We start from the raw sequence: 20,002 nt of genomic DNA, 5'->3' as shown, positions 1-20,002 counted from the left end.
TGTACATATATTATTTCCCGTGTATGTGGGTTTAACTCCAGAATCAATTCCTGGAGTGGGACAGCTGGGTCAAAAGTGGAGAAGCGTTTGGAATTTTGATAGACAGTGTCCAATTGTCCCCATGGGGTAAAACCAATTGGCTCACTCTCCAGGTAAATGTGTATGTGTTTCCACAGCTTGCCAGTGGAGACCACTGGGATGAGCATCTTAAAATTTCATTTTTAAAGTGTATTAGAAAAAAACATAATTTGCGCATCGATCCCACGAGTTCACACGCTTAACTGAGTTGTCTTTTTAAATAGGTTTAGGTAGAAATGGCATGCTGAGTTAAAGAAAAGCTCCAAGTAAGTAATATTACAGATTCGTATGGACACATGCAAAATTAGAACGACTCAAGACTGAAGTTTGCGAAAGTGTTACCATGATTCTTTTTTCTGTTTGGATTGCTGAAATCAAGAGCTTGTACTTCCTGTGTGCAGGGCACTGTGCTGGGAGCTTTAATCATCATAGCCAGTCCATAAGGTGGATACTGTTTTTATCTCCATTTTTATGGGGCAAGGAACCAGAGACTCAGAGTGGTTAAGGCACTTGCCTGAGGCCACACAGTTAACACCAGAGCCCATGTTTGTAAACTTCCTTGTGTTCTGACGGTATTTCCAACTGGGATCTTCAGGTTGGCCTTGCCTGTCTACCTCCTGGGAAATGTACGTTCGGGGTATATTTTGTGGCCTGCAAAGGTCCGGGGACGATACAGTCTGAATTTACAGGCTTCTGTGATGGCCTCCTCTGACTGACACCGTTGGCCTGTGCTTTCTTGGCCTTTGTGTTTCAACTCAGCTTCCTTATCCCTGTAGCTTTGCCTCGGCCCAGGCAGATTTCAGCCCACCTGTGCACAAAGCCGCACGGCCCATTCAGACTGAAAGAGGCTATTTTAGGTTTTGGTTTAGAGGTTTAAAGTTTTTTTTTTTTTTTTTGATTTCTGATCTGTGCTTCCTTCCTCCTTAGCTGCTTGTGCCTGGAGTCAGGTGATGGACTGAAGATGCTGAGCTGGGATCTGCTTGTCCTTTGGTCCTGGGTGGGTGGGCGTTCACAGGGAAGACTCTGGTTTGGAGGTGGGGATGGGGAGCTCCAAGGGACTGGACACTGGCTGGTGCCATATTTGTGTGGGATGAAAAGTGTCCCCATCTGTAACCCCCTGTCAGGTGGGAGACCCTCTGGGAAGGCTGAGGAGCTGGGAGGCTGCCAGGTGACACTCAGGTGTCCCCACTCTCTTGCCCTTGCATCTCTGGAGCCTGACGGGGGTGCCTGTGCGTTGTGTGGTGATTGCAACCCCACGACCTCCATCACAACTAACTGACCACTGACTCCGTGCTGACCACTGTGCCACATGCTGTGGCGCCAAGGCTGGGGAGCCCTGGGCAAGTCACTGCATCTCTACGTCCCTCGATTTCCTCATCTGTAAAGTGGGGGCCAGTACATAGTACATTCTTCATATAGTGTTATGAGGATTCAATGAGCTAATGCCTGGTAACTCCACGAGCTCCTGGCCTGAGTAAATGCCCAATAAATGTTAACTCTGACTCATGGAATATTTATCGAGCATCTTCCGTATGCCAGGTACAGTATATGCCCTGGGATGTCATGGTGGGCAAAATTCCCCTGTGTTGCTTGCAGCTAAGTGTGAGAGAGATGCAATTAAACATGCGATTACAACACAGTGCTTTAAATGCTAAGCTGGGGAAGATGCTGGGGGGTAGTGCATGGAAATCATTTCTTTTTAGTTCCTCTCTACCATTAAAGCGTAAGTTCCATGAGAGCAGGCCTTCTGTCTCCCTTCCTCACAGTTGAATCCCCAGTGCTTAGGAAGAACCTGGCTCTCAGGAAACATTTCCTGGGTGAATGAACAAAGGAAAGCAGGAAGGAAGTGCTATTTTAGCTGGACCTGAATGATGAGGCATCAATGAAGTCGGGGCTTGAGGAGAAAAGAGAGTGTAAGCTGGTGCATCCCATCTCTGGAGATAGGCAGACCCTGGTGAGGCCCAACTCTGCAGGGGGCCAGCTGGTTGACCTTGGAGAAGGTCCTGCTCCCTCATCTGGGTCTGGTTCGTCATCACTGCAATGGGAGTGAGTAACACCTTCCACGTGGCTGTCACTTGGCATGTGGGCTGCTGCCAGTCGAGGATGTTTTCTTTTTCCTTCCCTTCTTTGTGCCACTTGGCATCTGCTGATGCTGAGATGGAGAAGGTTCTTGATGATAATATCTGGTCAGAAACTGTTGACTCCTTCTCGCTGGGATTCCCTGCTGAGATGCATGGAAGAAAGTGCACAGCCAGCAAAGGGTTACTTCATTGTTAGTTGGGGTTTTGCCTCAAGTCTCGAAGTAGAGCCCATGAGGCCCTCAGAGACTCCTCTACGCTAGGTAGACCTAAGGAAGTTAAAAACCTGCTGAAAACGAATTTGTGGCTCCTTTAAGGTCAGCCTATCAGGGAACTCAGAGGGAATACAAGAACCAAGAGGAGAGAGAGAACTTAACCCCAGGGCTTGGAGTGGAGTTGACCCAGGCCACTCATGCCCAACCTTCTTAGGACAAGATCATGGTATCTGGACTCAGCAGCCTCCTAGGAGAGATGAACGAGAGAGAAAGATGGCAGGTACGGCTTTTAAAGCCTGTGCAGGCTCCGCCCACCGAGGCTGGGCCAATCAGTGTCTTGGAAACTGACCCACCCAATTGGCTCTCCTCCTTCTTAGAGACTAGGTAGGGGAATGAGAGAAGCCTTGAGCTCCCCCTACAGGCCAATACTAGTCATGAACAGGTGGGGGTTTTTTTAGGTGGATTTGAGGCACTAATTTCTCAACTTTAAGGTGAATTCTCAAAGGGCGGGCACAGGGGAAGCGTTTTATGGCACCGAGTGCCAGGACTCTTTCTAGGAACCGGATGTATTCCTTAGTCTTGTTGCCCAAGAATGGAAACATGGTTGGTTAAGCCATCAACTGGGAGTCTTAAGTTTTTGTTTTGTGATTTCCAGGACCTGCTGTTGTTACTGGGGTAACACCTCAATTCTCGAGCAGGGGAGGTGGTTATGGGGTCCTTCTGCATCCTGGGAGCCCTGCAGGGTCCCACAGCCAGGACAGGGCAGACCTAGCCTCTCAAAGTTAGCCCAGAGCTGTGCAAGGGCCAACTCTATCTGCCTGAGCACAGAGGCTTGGAATGTCACAAAATAAGCTTTGTATAGCCCAATAAAAAGATGCAGGCCAACAAGTATTCATTGAAGGAGGATTTTTAGGGAGGCTTATTGAGATAGAGTTTTCATGCAACAAAATTCACTTTTTTTTAACATAAAGTAAAATTCACCATGGTTGATATACAGAACATGCCAGTCACCCCTCAAAAGTTCCCATGTGTTGTTCCTTTGTCATTAATCCCCTTCCAACTCCAACCCTTCTTAACCACCTGTTTTCTGTCCCCATAGTCTTGCCTTTTCTAGAATGTCATTTAAATGGAATCATACAGCATATAGCCTTTTATTGAAATGGAGTCATAAGGCACCTGTCTGACATCTTTCTCTAAGCCTAGTGCTTTTGAGATTCACGAACTACTGGCAGAAGTTCATTCCTTCCTACTGCTGAGAAGTATTCCATTGTGTGGAATTGCCACACTTTGTTTATCCATTCACAGGTTGAATGTTGAATGCTTTGGTTGTTCCCAGACTTTGGCTATTATCAAGTAACATGGCTGTAAACGTTCAGGGTTTTTTTTTTTTTTTTTTTAATAGATACATACGTTCATTTCACGCCCAAGAGTGAGACTACTGGGTCATAGCTGATATGGGTATGTTTACCTATGTAGGAAACAGCCACATGGATTTCCAAATTGGCTCTATCATTTTGCCCACTCCCTAGCATTGTATGAGTTCCAGCTGTGTTCTCTCCTCACCAGCCCTTGGTATTGCCAGTATCAATTTTCTAAAATGTTAGCCATTCTAGTAGGCGTAAGGATTATTTTAAAATTTTTGAAAATAACAGTTTCCTAAGGGAGAAACACTTATCACTTTAATTGCACATAAAATAATTTCTGTTTATTTTCTTACTTGTCCATTTTCTGTCTCTGTTACTAGAATATATTTTGAAAAGGCACCTGCCTCAATAAATAAATGTGAATGGATGAATGAATGAATGAATGAATGAATGGATTAAGGAAGAGGTGGGTATCACAAAGGTGAGGATGTCAGATCAGCCCTGGGTTGACACTCAAGGCCCTTGTTTTTAACTTCTGCAATATACTCTTTCACAGAGAAAGCAAATTTCAGGCTGGGTTGGGGGAGAGAAGAAGGAATTTTTTTAGTGAGAGCATCTCTTGAAGGAGAAAGATATGCGCAGAGCCGGAGTCATGAGGGGTGTGGCATGTTTGGGAGTATGAACAAATCCTATGTCCTAAAAGCCTAGTATGTGTTTGGGGGCATATTTGGGATCACATGGGGGATTTTGTAATAATAATGCAAGAGTTTATACTGTTTACCATGTGCCAAGTGGTCCTAATACCTCTACATAGGTTAATTCATTTGTTCTTCCCAGTGGTCCTATAAACTTACAACAGTATCATTATCTCTATCTTACAGACAAGGAAAGTGAAGCACAAAGAAATTAAATAACTTGCCCAAAGTCATACAGCAAAGAAGCACGCAGGCAGTTTATGCTGCAAAATCTGTACCTTTAACCACTGCTCTACAGTTACGAAGGGCATTTTAGTTAGTTAGGGAACCGTGTAAGCTGCTGTAACAATTAGCCCCCAAATGTAATGACTTGAATAAGACAGAAGGTAGATTTTCTCTCAGCTGTCTGTCCAAAAGGGCAAAGTCTAGGGCCGGGAGGGTGGTTTAATCCTTCAACACATGGCTCCAAGTTGGGGTCCAAGGTGGTTGTTTCTACTTCTCACCATCTTCCAGTCGGTAGGCAGGGCTGAAGGGGCCAGGGAGGCTGTGCACCTTCCTTTTAAAGGAATGACTGAAGCACACACACCTCATTGGCCAGAACTCAATCACATGGACACACCAAACTGCAAGGGAGGCTGGGAAATGTAGTTTCTAGTTGGGCAGCCAGGCTCTCTGCTACAACTCCAGGGTTCTGTTATTAAAAAGAAGAATAGGTGATGGTGGAAAACCAGTAGTCTGTGCCACAACCTGCAGACTGTTTGTTGGACCTTGAACTCTATCCTGTAGATGATGAACTACTAACAAATGACCTTTAGGTGGGAGGTTTCATGCTGATACTTGGGTTTTGGATCCCTCCAGAAGTTGCCTGGAGGACAAAGGAGGGAGGAACAGGACCAAGGGGACCTGTGTAACTGATGTGTCTGGTATTTTGCTTGGCCCTCTGGAGTCCTTGCTGTGGGCAGGAGTCAGTAGGTTCGGTTCCCAGATGGAGGACTTGCAGGCACAGTGAATGTGCTGGGGCTGGAAGGGGAGCCATCAGCTGTCTTATTCATTCATTCGTTCGTTCACTCATTCACTCAATGATTATTTATCAAGCACCATGTCTGGGCACAGAGCTCTGACGGTGACCCCGACAGGTATGATGAATGCTGGGGGTCAAGTTCAGTTCTCGTGGAGTTCTCCAGTGATGCTTAGTGCAGCATGAAACCTTGGCATGCCCCACTGACGCTGCCTCTTGTTTGTTTCTTTTGACTGTAGGACCCCCGGAGCAAACACAAGTTCAAGATCCACACATACTCCAGCCCCACGTTTTGTGACCACTGTGGGTCACTGCTGTATGGACTCATCCACCAGGGGATGAAGTGTGACAGTGAGTACCGTTGCTCTCTGGCAGCCTCTGTGGCCTGGGTTGCTTCCTTGTGGAACCCAAGCCTGTAGCACATTCTCCCAAATCCTGGGTGGGCCAGGGTACCCCTTGTCTGTTGCTGAATAATAATTTATTTAGCTCATGATTCTGCAAGGCTATCCTTTGGGTCTGGGCTGGGCTGACTCATGCCTGTGTGGTGGGAGAGCTGTCTGGTCCTACAGGGCCTCACATGCATGTCTGGAAGGATGGCTGACTGTCACCTGGGCAGTGGGGATGACAAGGCCATGTGTCTTTCATCCTGAGCAGGCTAGCCATGGCCTGCTCACACAGGAGGTCCCAACTGCTTTAAGAGGGCAAGTCCATTGATCAAAGCAAGACTCATGGCAAGGTTCACAGTCAGTGTGGGAGGGGACAGTCCACGGGTGTGGACAAAGGAAGGCACGGACAAATCAGGGCCATCCCTGCAGCTGAGCGCACAGCCGTTTCTAACACTGACATGTGGGGCTGATGCAATTCTTTGCAGAGCCTGCCTTCAGCACCCGCAGGTTTATGCTAGAAGGGGGAAGAGAGTGATTCTCTGGCCAGGCTGGGATGGGACAGGACAGGCAGGGGGCAGGACTTCTCTCTATGCAGTGAAAGGCTGAATGGCCCATGAGCAGGTGGTGAGAGCTGCAGCTGCAAAGGGATGGGGGCTCCATGTGCTGGTGGCTCCCAGAGGCCTGTTGACCTGCCACAGGCTGAGCAGTCATGAGGCCAGACTGTCCCTGTCACAGGGCCGAGGACAGAGGGAGAAACTCCCAGGGGCAGAGAGTGACAGAGGAGTGTGGGTGTGGATGAGGTGGAAAGGAGCACGAGGGAGAAACACACTAGTACAGACAGAGACGGATGTAGGGGCAGACGACACATGTGCCCAGGTGTAGGAGGCCGTGGGCGAAGCTACCGAGGGACTCAGCTAGAGAGAGACTCGAGCAGAAGGAAGGACAGACAGACAGATGGCCAGGCAGAATGATTGGAAGTGACACAGAGAGAGATGCACTCACACAGGCAGAGATACAGAGATGGAGGGAGAGCAGAGAGACAGACAGAAACAGACACGGAGCGACAGGGACAGAGACATGATACAGGTGCCGAGTGTGAAACTCATTGATGCTGGGAGGCACACCCTGAAGCAGAGGACCAGAGACCAGCAAAGAGACATACATCCATGCAGGTACCAGGAGACAAATAGCCACAGGGCAAGAGCCACAGAGACACACGTGGCGAGCGAGGGCTCCCAAATAGACACATGGCAGAGGCAGGGAGAGCCAGTGATGCCGATGCCGATGCTGATTCCGATGCCTCCTGCCTGTAGGCCACTGATTCCTATAAGCACGCGGGGCCCGGGAATGTGCCTCAGGCACATGGTGGGAGGGAGCTTGCCCTGACACAGGGCCCTGACACAGGCGTTCGGTTTCCAGTGGGCTCTCCCTTCCTCCCCACCATCCTCTCCCCACAACTCATTTCCAGTTTTGTAATTTGTCTGCTGCCCCCTGGAGCTTGGGCGGGCTGAGAAGGGGCACCCTCAGTACCTACCCCCTGCCCCCTGGGGATGCCATGCCCTCAGCTCCTGTGGCATCCCCTGAAATGCAGGCCCCCTGGGGTGACCCAGCCTCTCCTCCTGGCTTCTCAGACTGGAATGAGGGTCCCCCTAGAGAACATTGGATTCCTGGTTCACCTTTCTGAAGCAGCTTTGGTTCCAGAAGACTTAGGGAAAACCAACCCCACATTGAAAGAAGCACCAATACCCTATGGAGTGTGGGAAGGGGGCATGTATTCATCGTATCACACAGGAGACAGATTCAGTCTGCAGATACATTTCATTCCTCCCACCCTGGGTCTAAATTCTCTCGCAATTAGTTATGGTCGATACTCTGTTGCTCTGCCCGAATCCCAAGATGATGTCCCTCCCAAGGGGGTAGTTCATGGCCAAAGACGGGCAGATGCAGGGGAGCAAAGGCCTGGTCCTCCTGTGTCAATTTGGGACAACTCTGAAAGGTCATCTGAGGACGGGAGCTCTCCTCATAGCCAGCTCCCAACTCCCCTTCTCAGACTCTTTCCAGGGAACCCAACCTGTTAGCCTGTCGGTATTTAAGAATCGGGCGATGTCACATACAAATCAGGATTCCTGCTTATCTTAAAAAGTGGGAAAATCTCGGCGTCCTGCGCCTGAGTGGGGGCTGCTGTGTTCTCCCATTGGTGGAGTCCCGCTGCACTCAAAGCTTCCCTGTTACCTGCCGCCCGTGGCATTGAAGTTGGTGACTCTGGCTTTAGACATGTTGGGGGTGTGCGGGGTACCTTAGCCATCGGGGAGAACGGACACGTTTCACCTCCATCAGGGACTGGGGTGGGGTGGGGGGGTGGGGGGCTGGGAGGAGAGTTGGAGAAGCCCTTCTGATGAGGTCCGGCCAGGGTGGGCTGGTCCCCGCCAGCCTCGGAGGGAAGGAGGGGGACAGGAAGGGACCAGTGTGGGCCAGCCTGAGCCGTGACCCCTCCCTGTGCCCCCGCAGCCTGCATGATGAACGTGCACAAGCGCTGCGTGATGAACGTCCCCAGCCTCTGCGGCACGGACCACACGGAGCGCCGCGGCCGCATCTACATCCAGGCCCACATCGAGAGGGAGGTCCTCATCGTCGTCGGTAGGTGGCGCTGGGGCTCCTGCGCCGACCCGCTGGTCCCAACCTGGCCGGACCGGAATGCTGGGGGAGGGGAGGCTGGTGGAGGGATGCACCGCGCAGCGGGCGGGGCGGGAGGTGCGGTGACGCTGCCTTCCTGCCTTCCTCCCCCCGACCCCGTTACAGCCCTTCCCCGTAGCAGGCATCCTTAGAAACCGCACCCCCCCGCAGAGCTCCGCTCTCAGCACCTCCGGTGCCCTGGAGCTCAGAGATGGGGCACCAGGAGAGTACGCTGCTTTTCTCAAAGACCTCGAAGGTTCTGTCGAGAGCCAGTAGAGCAGACAAGATTCTGAACACCTTAATTTTACAGCAGGCTTTGGCCAGTGAACAAAAACTACTCTGAAGCCAGACACGTATGCTTTGAAATGGGTTTCATCCCAATATCCTGGAAAATATTCAAATTTAAATTATTTCTGTTGCCCACTTATTTACTAGTCATTTATTTATTCTCTACAGATCTATTATTTCTAGGTTTTTGTATAACGTAACAATGGACAAGAAAATTGGTTTACTCCCCCCTCCCCCCCAAAGACTTCCGGCTTCCTCTGGGTTCCCCACCCCTCCCCACTCCCCATCCCTTCCCACTCTTTGGCTCAGTATCTTTGGAGTGTGCAGTTCTGTTTCCTTTATTAAGATTATTGGAGAAAGGATGCTTGGTTCTTCCTCAAAATTTTCCAGTGGGAAAATAGAGTCTTGATGATAAACACCAGTTTGGGGGAGTGTTACATCTTGGGAAGGGGAAGAGAGGTGCCATGTGGATCCCTGGGGACTTCCCACGTATTTGATGTATTTCAATCTTAAACCTGATGTGGCTACACTAGTTCCTGTTCTCTTGCACTTTTGAAATATTTCATAATACTAAGGGATAATGCAGCTAGCTGGAGAGGTGCAGTGGGACCAGGGGACAGAGAGAAGCCTGGTGTCTGTCCCTCCTAGTGGAACATTCAGGAAATGCTTGGCTCTGACACGTGCAGCTCAAACAAAATGGAAATCCGCCTGCAGTGGACTGGCAGCTGCTCATCCATAAAGCTGCGATAAATCCAACACTGAACTGGACCAGAAGGGGACTAACACTTTGAAAGAATTCTCTCCCAAAGGCTTGTGACAAACCTCTTAGACATTATAACTAATAATTTAAACAAGGCTTTATGACTTGACATTTTAGGAAATTGATCATAGAAGGGATTGATTTTGCAAAAAGTGGTCTGTTTCTGAGGCCCCGGAATATTCAGAAGCCCTTAAGTGCTGAGCCTACACCACATAAAGGTTGGAAAATATCCCTGTAAAATATAATCCCCGTTTTAAACCGAGGTTTGTAACACCCAGTGAGCTCTTAAGGAACGTGTATTCCACCGAATTGCTTTTTCCTCTAAAAGCCAGGCAAACGGCTGACTTCTCAGAGGAATGCTTTTGAGGGTCCCCAGATTTAAAGCCCAGGGGAAGCTGGGTTTCCCCACTGACCTCTGAGCTGGAGGAGCAAAGATGAGGCCCTGCTGCCCTCTACTGTTACTTCATGGGAACTGCATTGGTTTGTATGTCACTAGGGAACCCATCCAAGGCACAGTGCTCAAAACCAAACTGTAGCATAATGCCCTGTAGCCCATCCATTGCTCCCACCACAAAACAGAAGTGGTAAATTATGTGACATGATAGGGGCGTTAGCTAATGCCAGGGAGGTGATCATATTGCAATATATAAATGTATCAAATCAATGCACTACACCTTAAACTTACACCATGTTCTGTGTCAATTCTATTTCAATTAAATAGAAGACTTCCATGTTGCTTCTTTCAGTCATGGCAACAGCCTTGTGAAATATCTATTATTCTTGTTCGATGAATGAAGATGCTGAGGTTCAGAGTTTTGTTTCCAAGAGCTCACACCGTTTGTAATCAGCATCATTGTACAATAATAGCTAACATTGGAGTTTTTTAATGTCAGTCACTCTACAAAGCACTTACAGGCAATATCTTGTTTAAATTTTTTCAGCAACTCTGATGAGCCAAGTAGTATTTTGGTTCTGCCTATCAGTAAACAGGCCTAGAGAGTCACACACGTCATCACCGAGGTCTGGTCTGCTAGTACGTATGACGTACTAGGTTACTTTTCAGTTTAGTTCCCTGCACGCACCATCTCCCCTCGCCTTATTTATTCCCTTTGTGATTTAGCTAGGTTACCTCTTACGTGCGTTTCTTGGGGACTTAGTTGCATTGTGTGCGATACAGCGTCTCTTCAAATTCAAGGTCACAGTCTTCCCCCTTAATCATACAGAGAGGCTCTGTTATATCTCGATCACAAGCGGATGATTTTCAGGCAGTCCCAGTCACGCCCATGAATAGGGGACATATGTGTTCCCTGGAGCTGCTGTAACAAAGTACCACAAAGTAGGTGGCTTAGAGCAACAGATATTTATTCTGTCACAGTTCTGGAGGCTGAAAGTCTGAAATCAAAGTGCTGGCAAGGTCGGTTCCATCAGGGGGGCTGTGACGGAAAGTCAGTGCCATGCTTCTGTCGTAGTCTCTGGTGGTTGCCATCAGTCTGTGGTGCTCCTTGGCTTGTAGATGCATAGAGATCGGACCTCTGCCTCCATGATCGCATGGCCTTCTTCCCTGTGTGTCTCTGTGTCGAAATCTCCTCTTCTTATAAGGACAGCAGTCACTGGATTAGGGCCACCCTGATCTCCTATGACCCCATCATAACTTGATTACATCTGCGAAGATCTTACCTCCAAACAAGGTCATATTTACAAGTCCTGGGGTTAGGACTTGAATGTGTCTTTTGGGGGGATGCAATTCAACCATAGCAAGGGGAAGGAAGAAAAGTTAGGGCTCCCTTAAAGTTAGGGACAGAATATCAGTGCACTCAGGGTTCCGACAGCACTCCTTGAATAGCTTCCAGTGTTATTAATAGCACTTTATGGTTTTCCAAGTGCTTTGATGGTGATCCATGCATCCAGTGGAGGTGGTTGTATCACCAACATACAGACGGGGAAGCAGACCCAGTGAGGCTGGACAGGCTTGTCTGATGCCACATGCAGAGCAGGGTTGAGCATCTGGGCCCCCCGACTGCAGGTCGGTGTGCCCCGCTATTGCCTCTTTGCCACTCCAGGCACAGTCAGCAGCTGGCCCGGGGTCATTGATTGACTGATGGTAGAAGGACGGATGCTTTGACTGCAGTTCTCTAAATATAGAGCCGAGATGGAGATTTTTGTTCAAGTGATTTATTGGGGCTGCTCATGAGAGATGAGGAGTGAGGACGGAGCAGGGAAAAGCGAAGTGAGAGTGTGGTCTCCACTGAAGACTAGCCTCAGCCCGATGCTGCGGGGTTCTGGACCACGCATTACAGCCCAGAGCCAAGAGGGCTGTCCTGTCAGGGTCAGACACTGCTAGGGACTGAACTGTGTCCCCCTAAAATTCATAAAACTCATATGTTGAAGCCCCAACCCAATGAAAAGGTGGTTGGAGGTGGGACCTTTGGGAGAGAATTAGGGTTGCGTGAAATCATACAGGCGGGGTTCTTACAGTGGGGTTGGTGGCTTTACGGCCATATAAGGGCACAGCAAGAAGGCGGCCGTCTGCAGGCCAGGATGAGGGCTCCCACCAGGAACTGAACTGACCTGCACCTTGATCTTGGACTCCCAGCCTCCTGAGCTGTGGGAAATAAACATCTGCTGTTGAAGCCAAGCCTGCCCATGGTATTTTATGACAGCGCCTGGGCTGGCTAAGGCAGTCAGTCTTTGCTACAGGTTACTGGGATCAGAAGTAGGAGGGTGGTGGTACCTCCTGGGCGCCATGGCTTCGGTGTGGCTGAGGGCAGCTCTTTGGACACTGGGGCAACTGTGAACCATTAACAGCCAACACTCATAGCCACTGGGGCATGGGTGCAGCCTGGAGGGGGAGCTGGGCAGGGTCTGGTCACCTGGGAATCCCTCCGATCTCCTGAGCATCCTTCCGGTTTCATTGTTGGGACTCCAGGCCCTCCTTCTTGATGTTGGCCAGACAGATCAGATATGGCCTGTGGTGTTGAGCTGCCCCACTTCATCCAGACTGTAGAGGCACATCCAGTGTTGGGACTTGCCACTCTGCAGCCTAGGATTCTTTGCTCTCTGCTCTGAATGTCACCTGCTCTTTGAAATCCCACCATCCCCAGAGGCACCAGGCCACAGGTGCTTCTGAAAGATCTGAAGGTGGCCTCATCTCCTTTGGCCCCTGAAATCCAGGCTTTAGATCTGCTGTCCACGGTCTTGCAAGTCAAGCTCAGAATGGAAATCCGATCCGTTCTCTTTCTTTAAAAAACTCATCAGTGGTGTCTCGTTGCCCTCAGGGCAGACTCAGTGTAATGTGAGGATCTCATTATCCATTCTCTGTCTCCCTGCTTTTCGTTTAATCCTCCATCCTTTCCAGGCTGCCACCCACCATAGGACACCTGCATACTCTGTTCCCTCAGTCTGGAATGTTTGCCTTCTTGTCTTTTTCCAGCAGTTTACCCTTCCCCTTCCTGTAGATCTCAGCTCATTTTCACAACCAAGGAAGCTTCCCTGGACCTCCCCTCATTGCAGACATTCATGGTACCCTGAACTTGAACTTGAGTCAGTTGTGGTTTTATGTTGGGTTGGTTAATGTCTGCCTCCCACTGGGTTTTAAGCTCCATGAGAGCAGGGCTGTGTCTGCTTTGACTCATTACTCTATTCCTGGTGTGATGGGCATCACTAAATATCCGTGGAATCAGTGGATGTCTGTATGTATGAAGGAGGTACCACTAGAGGATTCTGATAGATTCCAGGACTTCACAGATGATCGCCAGACCAATACTTTCTGGAGTGAGGAACCGAAGTTCAGCAGGTAATTCGGTTCCCACCATCATTCTTAAAGGAAGGAGATCACACAGAAAATCCTAAGGACCAGGTCCGAGGTCAACAGCAAGTGTTACTGGGACTGGAAGCCACCTGTCGGAGCCATGACTACCTTTGTTCCCTGGACAGTGTAGAAACAGCACAGAGCAGCGGGACTTGGGGAACCACAGGGAAACATATGGACAGATGGAGCAGGCAGGATGATCAGAAGCCTCCATCAAAGGTGTAAAATGCTTTAGGAAGCCCATGCCCTTATATATAAAATACCCCCGCTCGATTCAACATCTCACTATTAACAGAGCAACTAATACCCCTTTATTGACGTTTCTGTCTTCATTACAGCCATCTGCAAATCCTTAACCATACCCATAATTACATCTCATGAAAATTGGGGCTGTTCTTAAAAAAAAAAAGCAGAAGGAGCAATTTTTTTTGATGTTTCTCTTTGGGATACTCAGTCAGGGTTCTTGTCATTGTATTGCCCTGTATGGAACCTTCTTAGTTAGACTGAAGCAGCTCCCAGAAAGACTTAGGAACTCCCAGTATTGTGGTATCTACATCCCTCCCAAGGTCTGACACCCGCACATCAAGAGAAGAACATCAAAGAGACGTAAATTCTTGACAGGCTATTGGCAAAGGAGGGAACCACGTCCACCTATACACTAGATTCCAAAATAGGTTTCAGAAGCATTCTTAAGAGAAGGGAAACTGGTGCTGAAAGCTCACAGAAGCCCTTCTTGTTACGTAAAAAAACTGTTTCAAGATACAGAAGGCTTTGCCCATCGTGGGGACTCTAACGAGGGGGGACGAGTGCAAGGAAACCAATGAGGACCCTTCATCTGGATTTATTCCACTTGGGTAGCTTCCTTCTAAAACCAAGATGGCAGGACAAGACCAGAAGAGCAGAGGGAAGGCCTGGGTCTGCTGTGCCAGAGGGTGAGGTGTGAGGCGGGGTAGTCTGTGGAGTGATTAGGTGTTTACAGTGTGAGAAAGGTGGCATGCTGCAGGTAGGAAGGTGGGGCAGATGGGCTCAGCAAGCATAGATATTCATTCATTCACCCATTCATTCATTCATTCACTCGTGACTACCAGATTGTATCCACTGACAAATGAGATCTCATTTCTACCATCAAGGATCACTCAGCTTAGTGGGAAAGATAGATATGGATAATTATATTACAATGTAGCAAGTACTGTGATGGTACCATGTGAGCACCCAGAGCAGATGGTACCATGAAGCTTGGTACCAAAGGAAGCCATGGCTGAGCTGAGTCTGTAGGATATGTAGGAATTAGCTGAGTGCAGGGTGGATAAGAGAAATAATATTAGCGATGTTTATTGAGTTCTTATTACATGCCAGGCACTTCACACAGATCCACTCATTAATCTTCACAAGCATCCTCTGTCATGGGAATTATTATTGTCTCCATTTTATCTGTGAGGGAACTGAGGCTCAGAGCCAGTTAGGTGACTTTGCAGGAACCAGAGAGTAAGTGGTGAGTCTCAGATTTGAGCCCAGGCAGTCTGGCTCCACAGCCCTCAGTCTCACCACGATGCTGTATTCCAGGCAGCGGGAAGACGGCGCACAAAAGCCTGGAGGCTGGAAATGGCAGGGGATGTGGGAGGCTGTTAGCTGGTGAATGTGTCTTCCCTTCCCTACGTTCTGGTTGTAAGCCCCTGTGGGATCTATTCCCTCCCTCTCCCAGTCATTCACTTGTTCATTCGACTGTATGCACTGAGTTTCCACCGTGAGTCAGGCATGTTCTAGACCCTTGGGGTACAATAGGGGATGAGACAAGCTGGGGTCTGGCCAGTTCCCTGGAACTCTTCGAATTTTTTCTCAGCTTTCCTCCTTTTGTTAACTGTGGAGAATTTCCTTCTGAAGGTTGAATTCATTGCCCTTTGAGTTTTTTTTCAGACACTGTCCATTTCCTCTTTAAAACCTGAGGTTTGGAAGTTTGGAACATAGAGCCAGAATGACCTGAAGGCTGTGTCTGCTTTATGCTCTGCCAGATGCTTCCCTGAACTAGTTCTATGATTTAAAGGGAAAGGGAAGAAAAGAGAGAGAAGGAAATGTAATGAAGAAAAATCCAGCTGGAATAATATTTCAAAATATTACCCATCAATTACAGGGATATCAAATGATCACAGACTAGGCCACTAGGGACCACTAGGGGGCAGCCTTTGCCTTCAAAGCCATTCTTCCCCAAAGGAAAGATGCCCAGATCTTGCAGAACAGAGTAAAACCACAACAGTACCATTGCCCATAATGCAAGGAAGTCACTTCTCAAGACCACACGTCATGGAGTGGGGACAGGACCCAGTTCTTGTGGATTTCCCTCTCCCGTATACACTACTGGTTAGTACTTCCCCCCAACGTTTTATCATGAAAAATGTCCAACATACAGCGAAGTCGAAAGACTTTTACAGTGAACAGTCATTTGGGCACCACCTAAATCCTGCCAGTAACATTTACTACATCTGCCAAGTCACATACCCATTCACCTCACTCTCCATCCATCAGTTCGTCTTTATTTTTGACACATTTCAAAGGAAATTGGAGGCATCAGTTTCCCCCAAACACTCAGCCTGCTCGTCATCAACAAGAATTCAAAACGTATTTAAACGTTAAAGTTTTGAGGTAAAATTTACGTACGGTGAAATACACATATCTTAAGTGTCCAATGGCTGAGTTTTGACAAGTGTGTAATCCTGACCCCTAGTGACGTTAATCCTCTTTTTTTTTTTTTTTTTGGTGATGTCACAGCTGCCATTGAGGATCTGGTGAAACTGTGAACACTATTCTCAGAGAAATCCCTGCGTGTGCAGACAGGCATGGTGCCCCACACCCACCCACACCCACGAGCTCCAGGAACTGGGGGGGCCACAGTACCTAAAATCTCTTGGATTACATCATACTTAGTAGTTGTTAGATGTTGGGGGGTATAAATTGTAATGCAGTAAAATAGGCTTATTCAAAACACCTTATGTGTACTCATTGGAGAGCAAATTCTCTTAGAACAAACTTAGCAAGACACCCACATTATTTGTCCCCCCTTCAGCGTTTTTGTAATGAAGTTGACTTAAATCCTATCTCTGTCTATGGAACGTGCATTATAGACAGTTGTCTGCATACCCGTGAGGCCAGGGCAAGGATCCTCCATCCTCCCTTCATGGGAAGCCTTTCGGCTTGTGAAGACATGCTGGTTGGTGTCTGGACACTGAAAGAGATGGAGTTGACTTGAGGAGAGAGAGGAAGCTGAAGTCTTTCTACCCAATGTTCTTTCTCTTGCTCCCTGAATGTCTGAGTCTCGTGAGAAATGTCAAGCCCACACTTCAGGATGTGCTGGGTGTTCAGTCATTGTTCCTAAATGCTTGCTGAGTGGTATCCGAGGGGACACTGCCAGGACCTGCAGGGCTGTGACTTGCTACCACTTTCGGGGGGGAAATGGTCCGGCAAAATCTATTAAAATGTGTATGCACACGCACACTTGGACTCTCAAATTCCCCTTTTGGGAATCCATCCTATTGAAATAAGACACTAGCCTGCAAGGAGATGACGTCCAGAACGAGCATGTTCATTGATGTTTTGTTTGTAGTGGCAAAGAATTGGAATCAGCCTGATTAGACTAATACCCATTTTAGGGAATATTACGCAGTTGTTGAAAGCAGTGACTCAGAATGGGTATTCGGGGCTTGTATGGAGCTGGGCGTGTGTTTTGATAGGAACTGGTTACACAGACATATTCACTTTGTGAAAATTCATCAAACTGTACGAAGGTGATCTGTATGCTTTTCTATATGTATATTATACTTCATACTATACTTGTATTAATTAAAAAGTTTAAATAATAAAACCCCGAAGTCATTAAAACCAAAATGAAACACCAATGGGTTAGAGCTATAGCTATTGGCCTGGGCCAGATCTGGCCCACTGCCTGTTTTTGTAAATAAAGTTTTATTGGAACACAGCCACGCCCATTCATTTCCATATTGACGATGGCTGCTTTGGTGGTACAATCGTGGGTTCATTAAGTGGCCGTATTGTCCGCAAAGCTTAAAGTATTTTCTCTCTGGCCCTTACACGTGCCAGTCCCTGACCTGGAGGAACATCCCTTAAGTGAGAGGATTGCATAAAAATGTATTTAGTATGATCTCATTTTGAAGAAATAACAGTCCAAACAGACACCTGCTATGTGTGAAGTTATGTTTGTATATTTTTGTAAGGGTGGGAAGAAAGGTGTGGAAGGCTCCAAACTGCTGGGAACACTGGGCTGGCAGGAGGACTGGGGAGATGGGAAAGGAGAGAGACCGGGGGGGATGGGGGGCGGGCGGTATCATCTCTGTATATGTCTCAGGAGTCATTTCTCGGATTGTGGTAGATACGTATCACTTTTATAATTTTGGGGGAGAGGAAACAGAACAGAAAAATCTCTAAATAGGAAAAATTAATTTAAATAAGGTCTCCACTGACAACGGCGGTGAAAATTGAATGATGTCAGTGACAGAGTGTTTGTGGCTTTAGGAGGACTCGCGTGGTTCCCAGCGGGGCAGAGCTGGGCCCAGGTCCCACCTGTGGGGTTTTGAGCTTTCATCATCACCAGCCATGTGTCTTTATAGCGTCCACCTGAGGAGCTGGCCTGCTCTCTGACCCTCGTGGTGTTTCTATTTGTCATCGTCTGGCAGCCCATGTCACTAGCATCTCTGTCACTACTGTCCCAGGAAGCATGTCCTCTGCTCCCTGCTTCTTGCCTGGCAGGCAGCCCACACTAACCTGTTCCAGACCCCCTCCACCCTGCCTCTCGGTCTAATTCCTTGGACTTAAAAAACTTCAAATACTCTGGTGCCTTCTAATTCTGTTTTCCATGATGTGGCCTCCCCAAGCCTCCAACTTGGGGGTGTTCACACTTTAGAAATTGTAGGACCCGGCTGCTCCGAGTGTGGTCCCTGGACCTCAGTCTCACCTGGGGGCTGGTCAGAAATACAGAACCTCAGGTTCTGTGAAGGCCTGCTGAATCAGAATCTGCATTTCTACAAAACCCCCTGGTGTTTGCGTGCACGCTGAGATCCCATAACCCTTGCCACAATCTGAATGGCACAGGGGCTGCATCTCGTCCACTAGATGGCGGGGTTGACCGTGCTCTGCTCCTGCGGGGCGGCCGCTGGTGGAAAGAGTCTGGGCTGCGGTGTGCCACCCCACCCACCTTGGCCATGGCAGTTTCAGCCATCATGAAGCTTTGATGTCAGTCCGTCAGGGCTCAGAATCCCCTCTTGTCAGTGGCCTGCATGCCCTGGAAGAGATATGTGGCACAGAGCCCCTGGCTTGAGCCACTCATGTAAAATGACCCCGACTCTTATTTCTTTTTTTTTCAGTTTAGTTTTCTTTTTCCCTGGTGGGAGGAGGTAATTAGGTTTATTTATTTATTTTTAGAGAAAGTGCTGGGGATTGAACCCAGGACCTCATGCATGCTAAGCGTGCGCTCTACCACTGAGCTATACTTCCCCCCCCCCCCGACTCTTCTCTGCTTTGCCCTGTCTCCTGCCACAGAGGGAGAAGGCATACCTTGCTTTTCCAGTCGCTCACCCCCAGCCTGCTCTTCTCACTGATGGGCTGCGAGTCTGCACTAATTACAGGCCAGTATCGTCTGTGGTCACAGAGCTTGAGCTTTGGAGTCAGGCCTGAGTTCGAATCCTGCTTCCCCCACGTCTTCAGCAAACACTGGTTGGGTGCCTCCTACGTGCGGGGCACTGCTTACCGTCATGAACAAGACAGCCGGCACCTGCTCTTGTGTCCCTGATGTTCTTTCTAATGATGGGAGATGAACCCCAGCAAACCAATACTAGTAGTAAAGTAGTAATAAAGACTACGAAGGAAATAAAATAAGGCAGAGGGCTGGCACTTTGCGGGTCTTCTCAAGTCATCCTATCAACAGCCCTGCAGCACGGTTACTAATATCATCCCCATTTTACAGGCGAGGGAACTGAGGCACAGAGAAGGTGGCTCACGATGAGCCCAAATCCCACGGCTCGGGAGGGGTGGAGCTGGGCTGTGAACCGGATGCTGCTTCCAGAGCGATCTGCTCTGGAACACGGTCCACCCTGCCTCTGTCCTGCCTCGGTGGGGGGTGACGGTGGGTCGTAGCAGCACAGCAGCTCCCTTTTCTTGAACACTTCCTGGCTGCGGGCTCGTGCTCGGAACTCAGCCAGCACAGCCTCAGCTGTCGGCGCGGTTCTCCCCAGGCCGCAGGGGCCGAAATGCTGCAGGGCCCGGCTGCCTGGCGCTGATGGAGACTCGCTTCCCAGGGCTCGGTTTTCCCAATGCTCCCCGCTCACCCATTTTCCTCCTTTGGGAGCATGCACGTCAGTGTTTGCTGGGCTGTGAGGCTGATGGTGATGCCACTTCTTCAAGTTGACCCGCTCATGTTGCAGACAGGATGACTTCACTGGCCAAGACCTGCCCCGGAGGCTGGCTGAATTCCTAGGTGGTGAGAGGTGGACAGATGGGGAAAGCCTTCTCTTTAAACCTCACAGTGGTAGGGCCGGGGTTGGGTTATGTGGTCCCTGCCTGGTAGGGAAGGAATAGCTGGATGGCTCAGGAGGTTGAGATGAGGGCGGCGACAGTCCCCACCTCAGAGCTACCTGG

At 48.9% G+C, this 20,002-nt stretch overlaps 1 protein-coding gene and 1 long non-coding RNA gene across 3 annotated transcripts in view; one reads left to right on the top strand and one right to left on the bottom strand.

The window, feature by feature from the left end:
• Window positions 1-20,002, top strand: part of PRKCB (protein kinase C beta) — a 297,800-nt gene that overhangs the window by 152,615 nt on the left and 125,183 nt on the right. For both annotated transcript variants that reach the window (XM_032460851.1, XM_032460850.1), the window contains exons 4-5: window positions 5,688-5,799; window positions 8,343-8,471. In XM_032460851.1, the coding sequence (XP_032316742.1) occupies window positions 5,688-5,799; window positions 8,343-8,471 (241 nt within the window). The remainder of the gene's footprint in view (window positions 1-5,687; window positions 5,800-8,342; window positions 8,472-20,002) is intronic.
• On the bottom strand, window positions 266-18,278 carry LOC116657601. The gene is made up of 3 exons (XR_004312766.1): window positions 18,134-18,278; window positions 485-488; window positions 266-276 (listed from the first exon to the last, which is right to left on the bottom strand). It is a non-coding gene; the product is annotated as an uncharacterized LOC116657601 (long non-coding RNA).

The sequence above is a fragment of the Camelus ferus genome, chromosome 18, assembly GCF_009834535.1.
Source record: "Camelus ferus isolate YT-003-E chromosome 18, BCGSAC_Cfer_1.0, whole genome shotgun sequence".
Taxonomy (NCBI): Eukaryota; Metazoa; Chordata; class Mammalia; order Artiodactyla; family Camelidae; genus Camelus; species Camelus ferus.
Note: the sequence above shows the minus strand (reverse complement) of the source record. Positions and strands in the feature narration are given on the sequence as shown.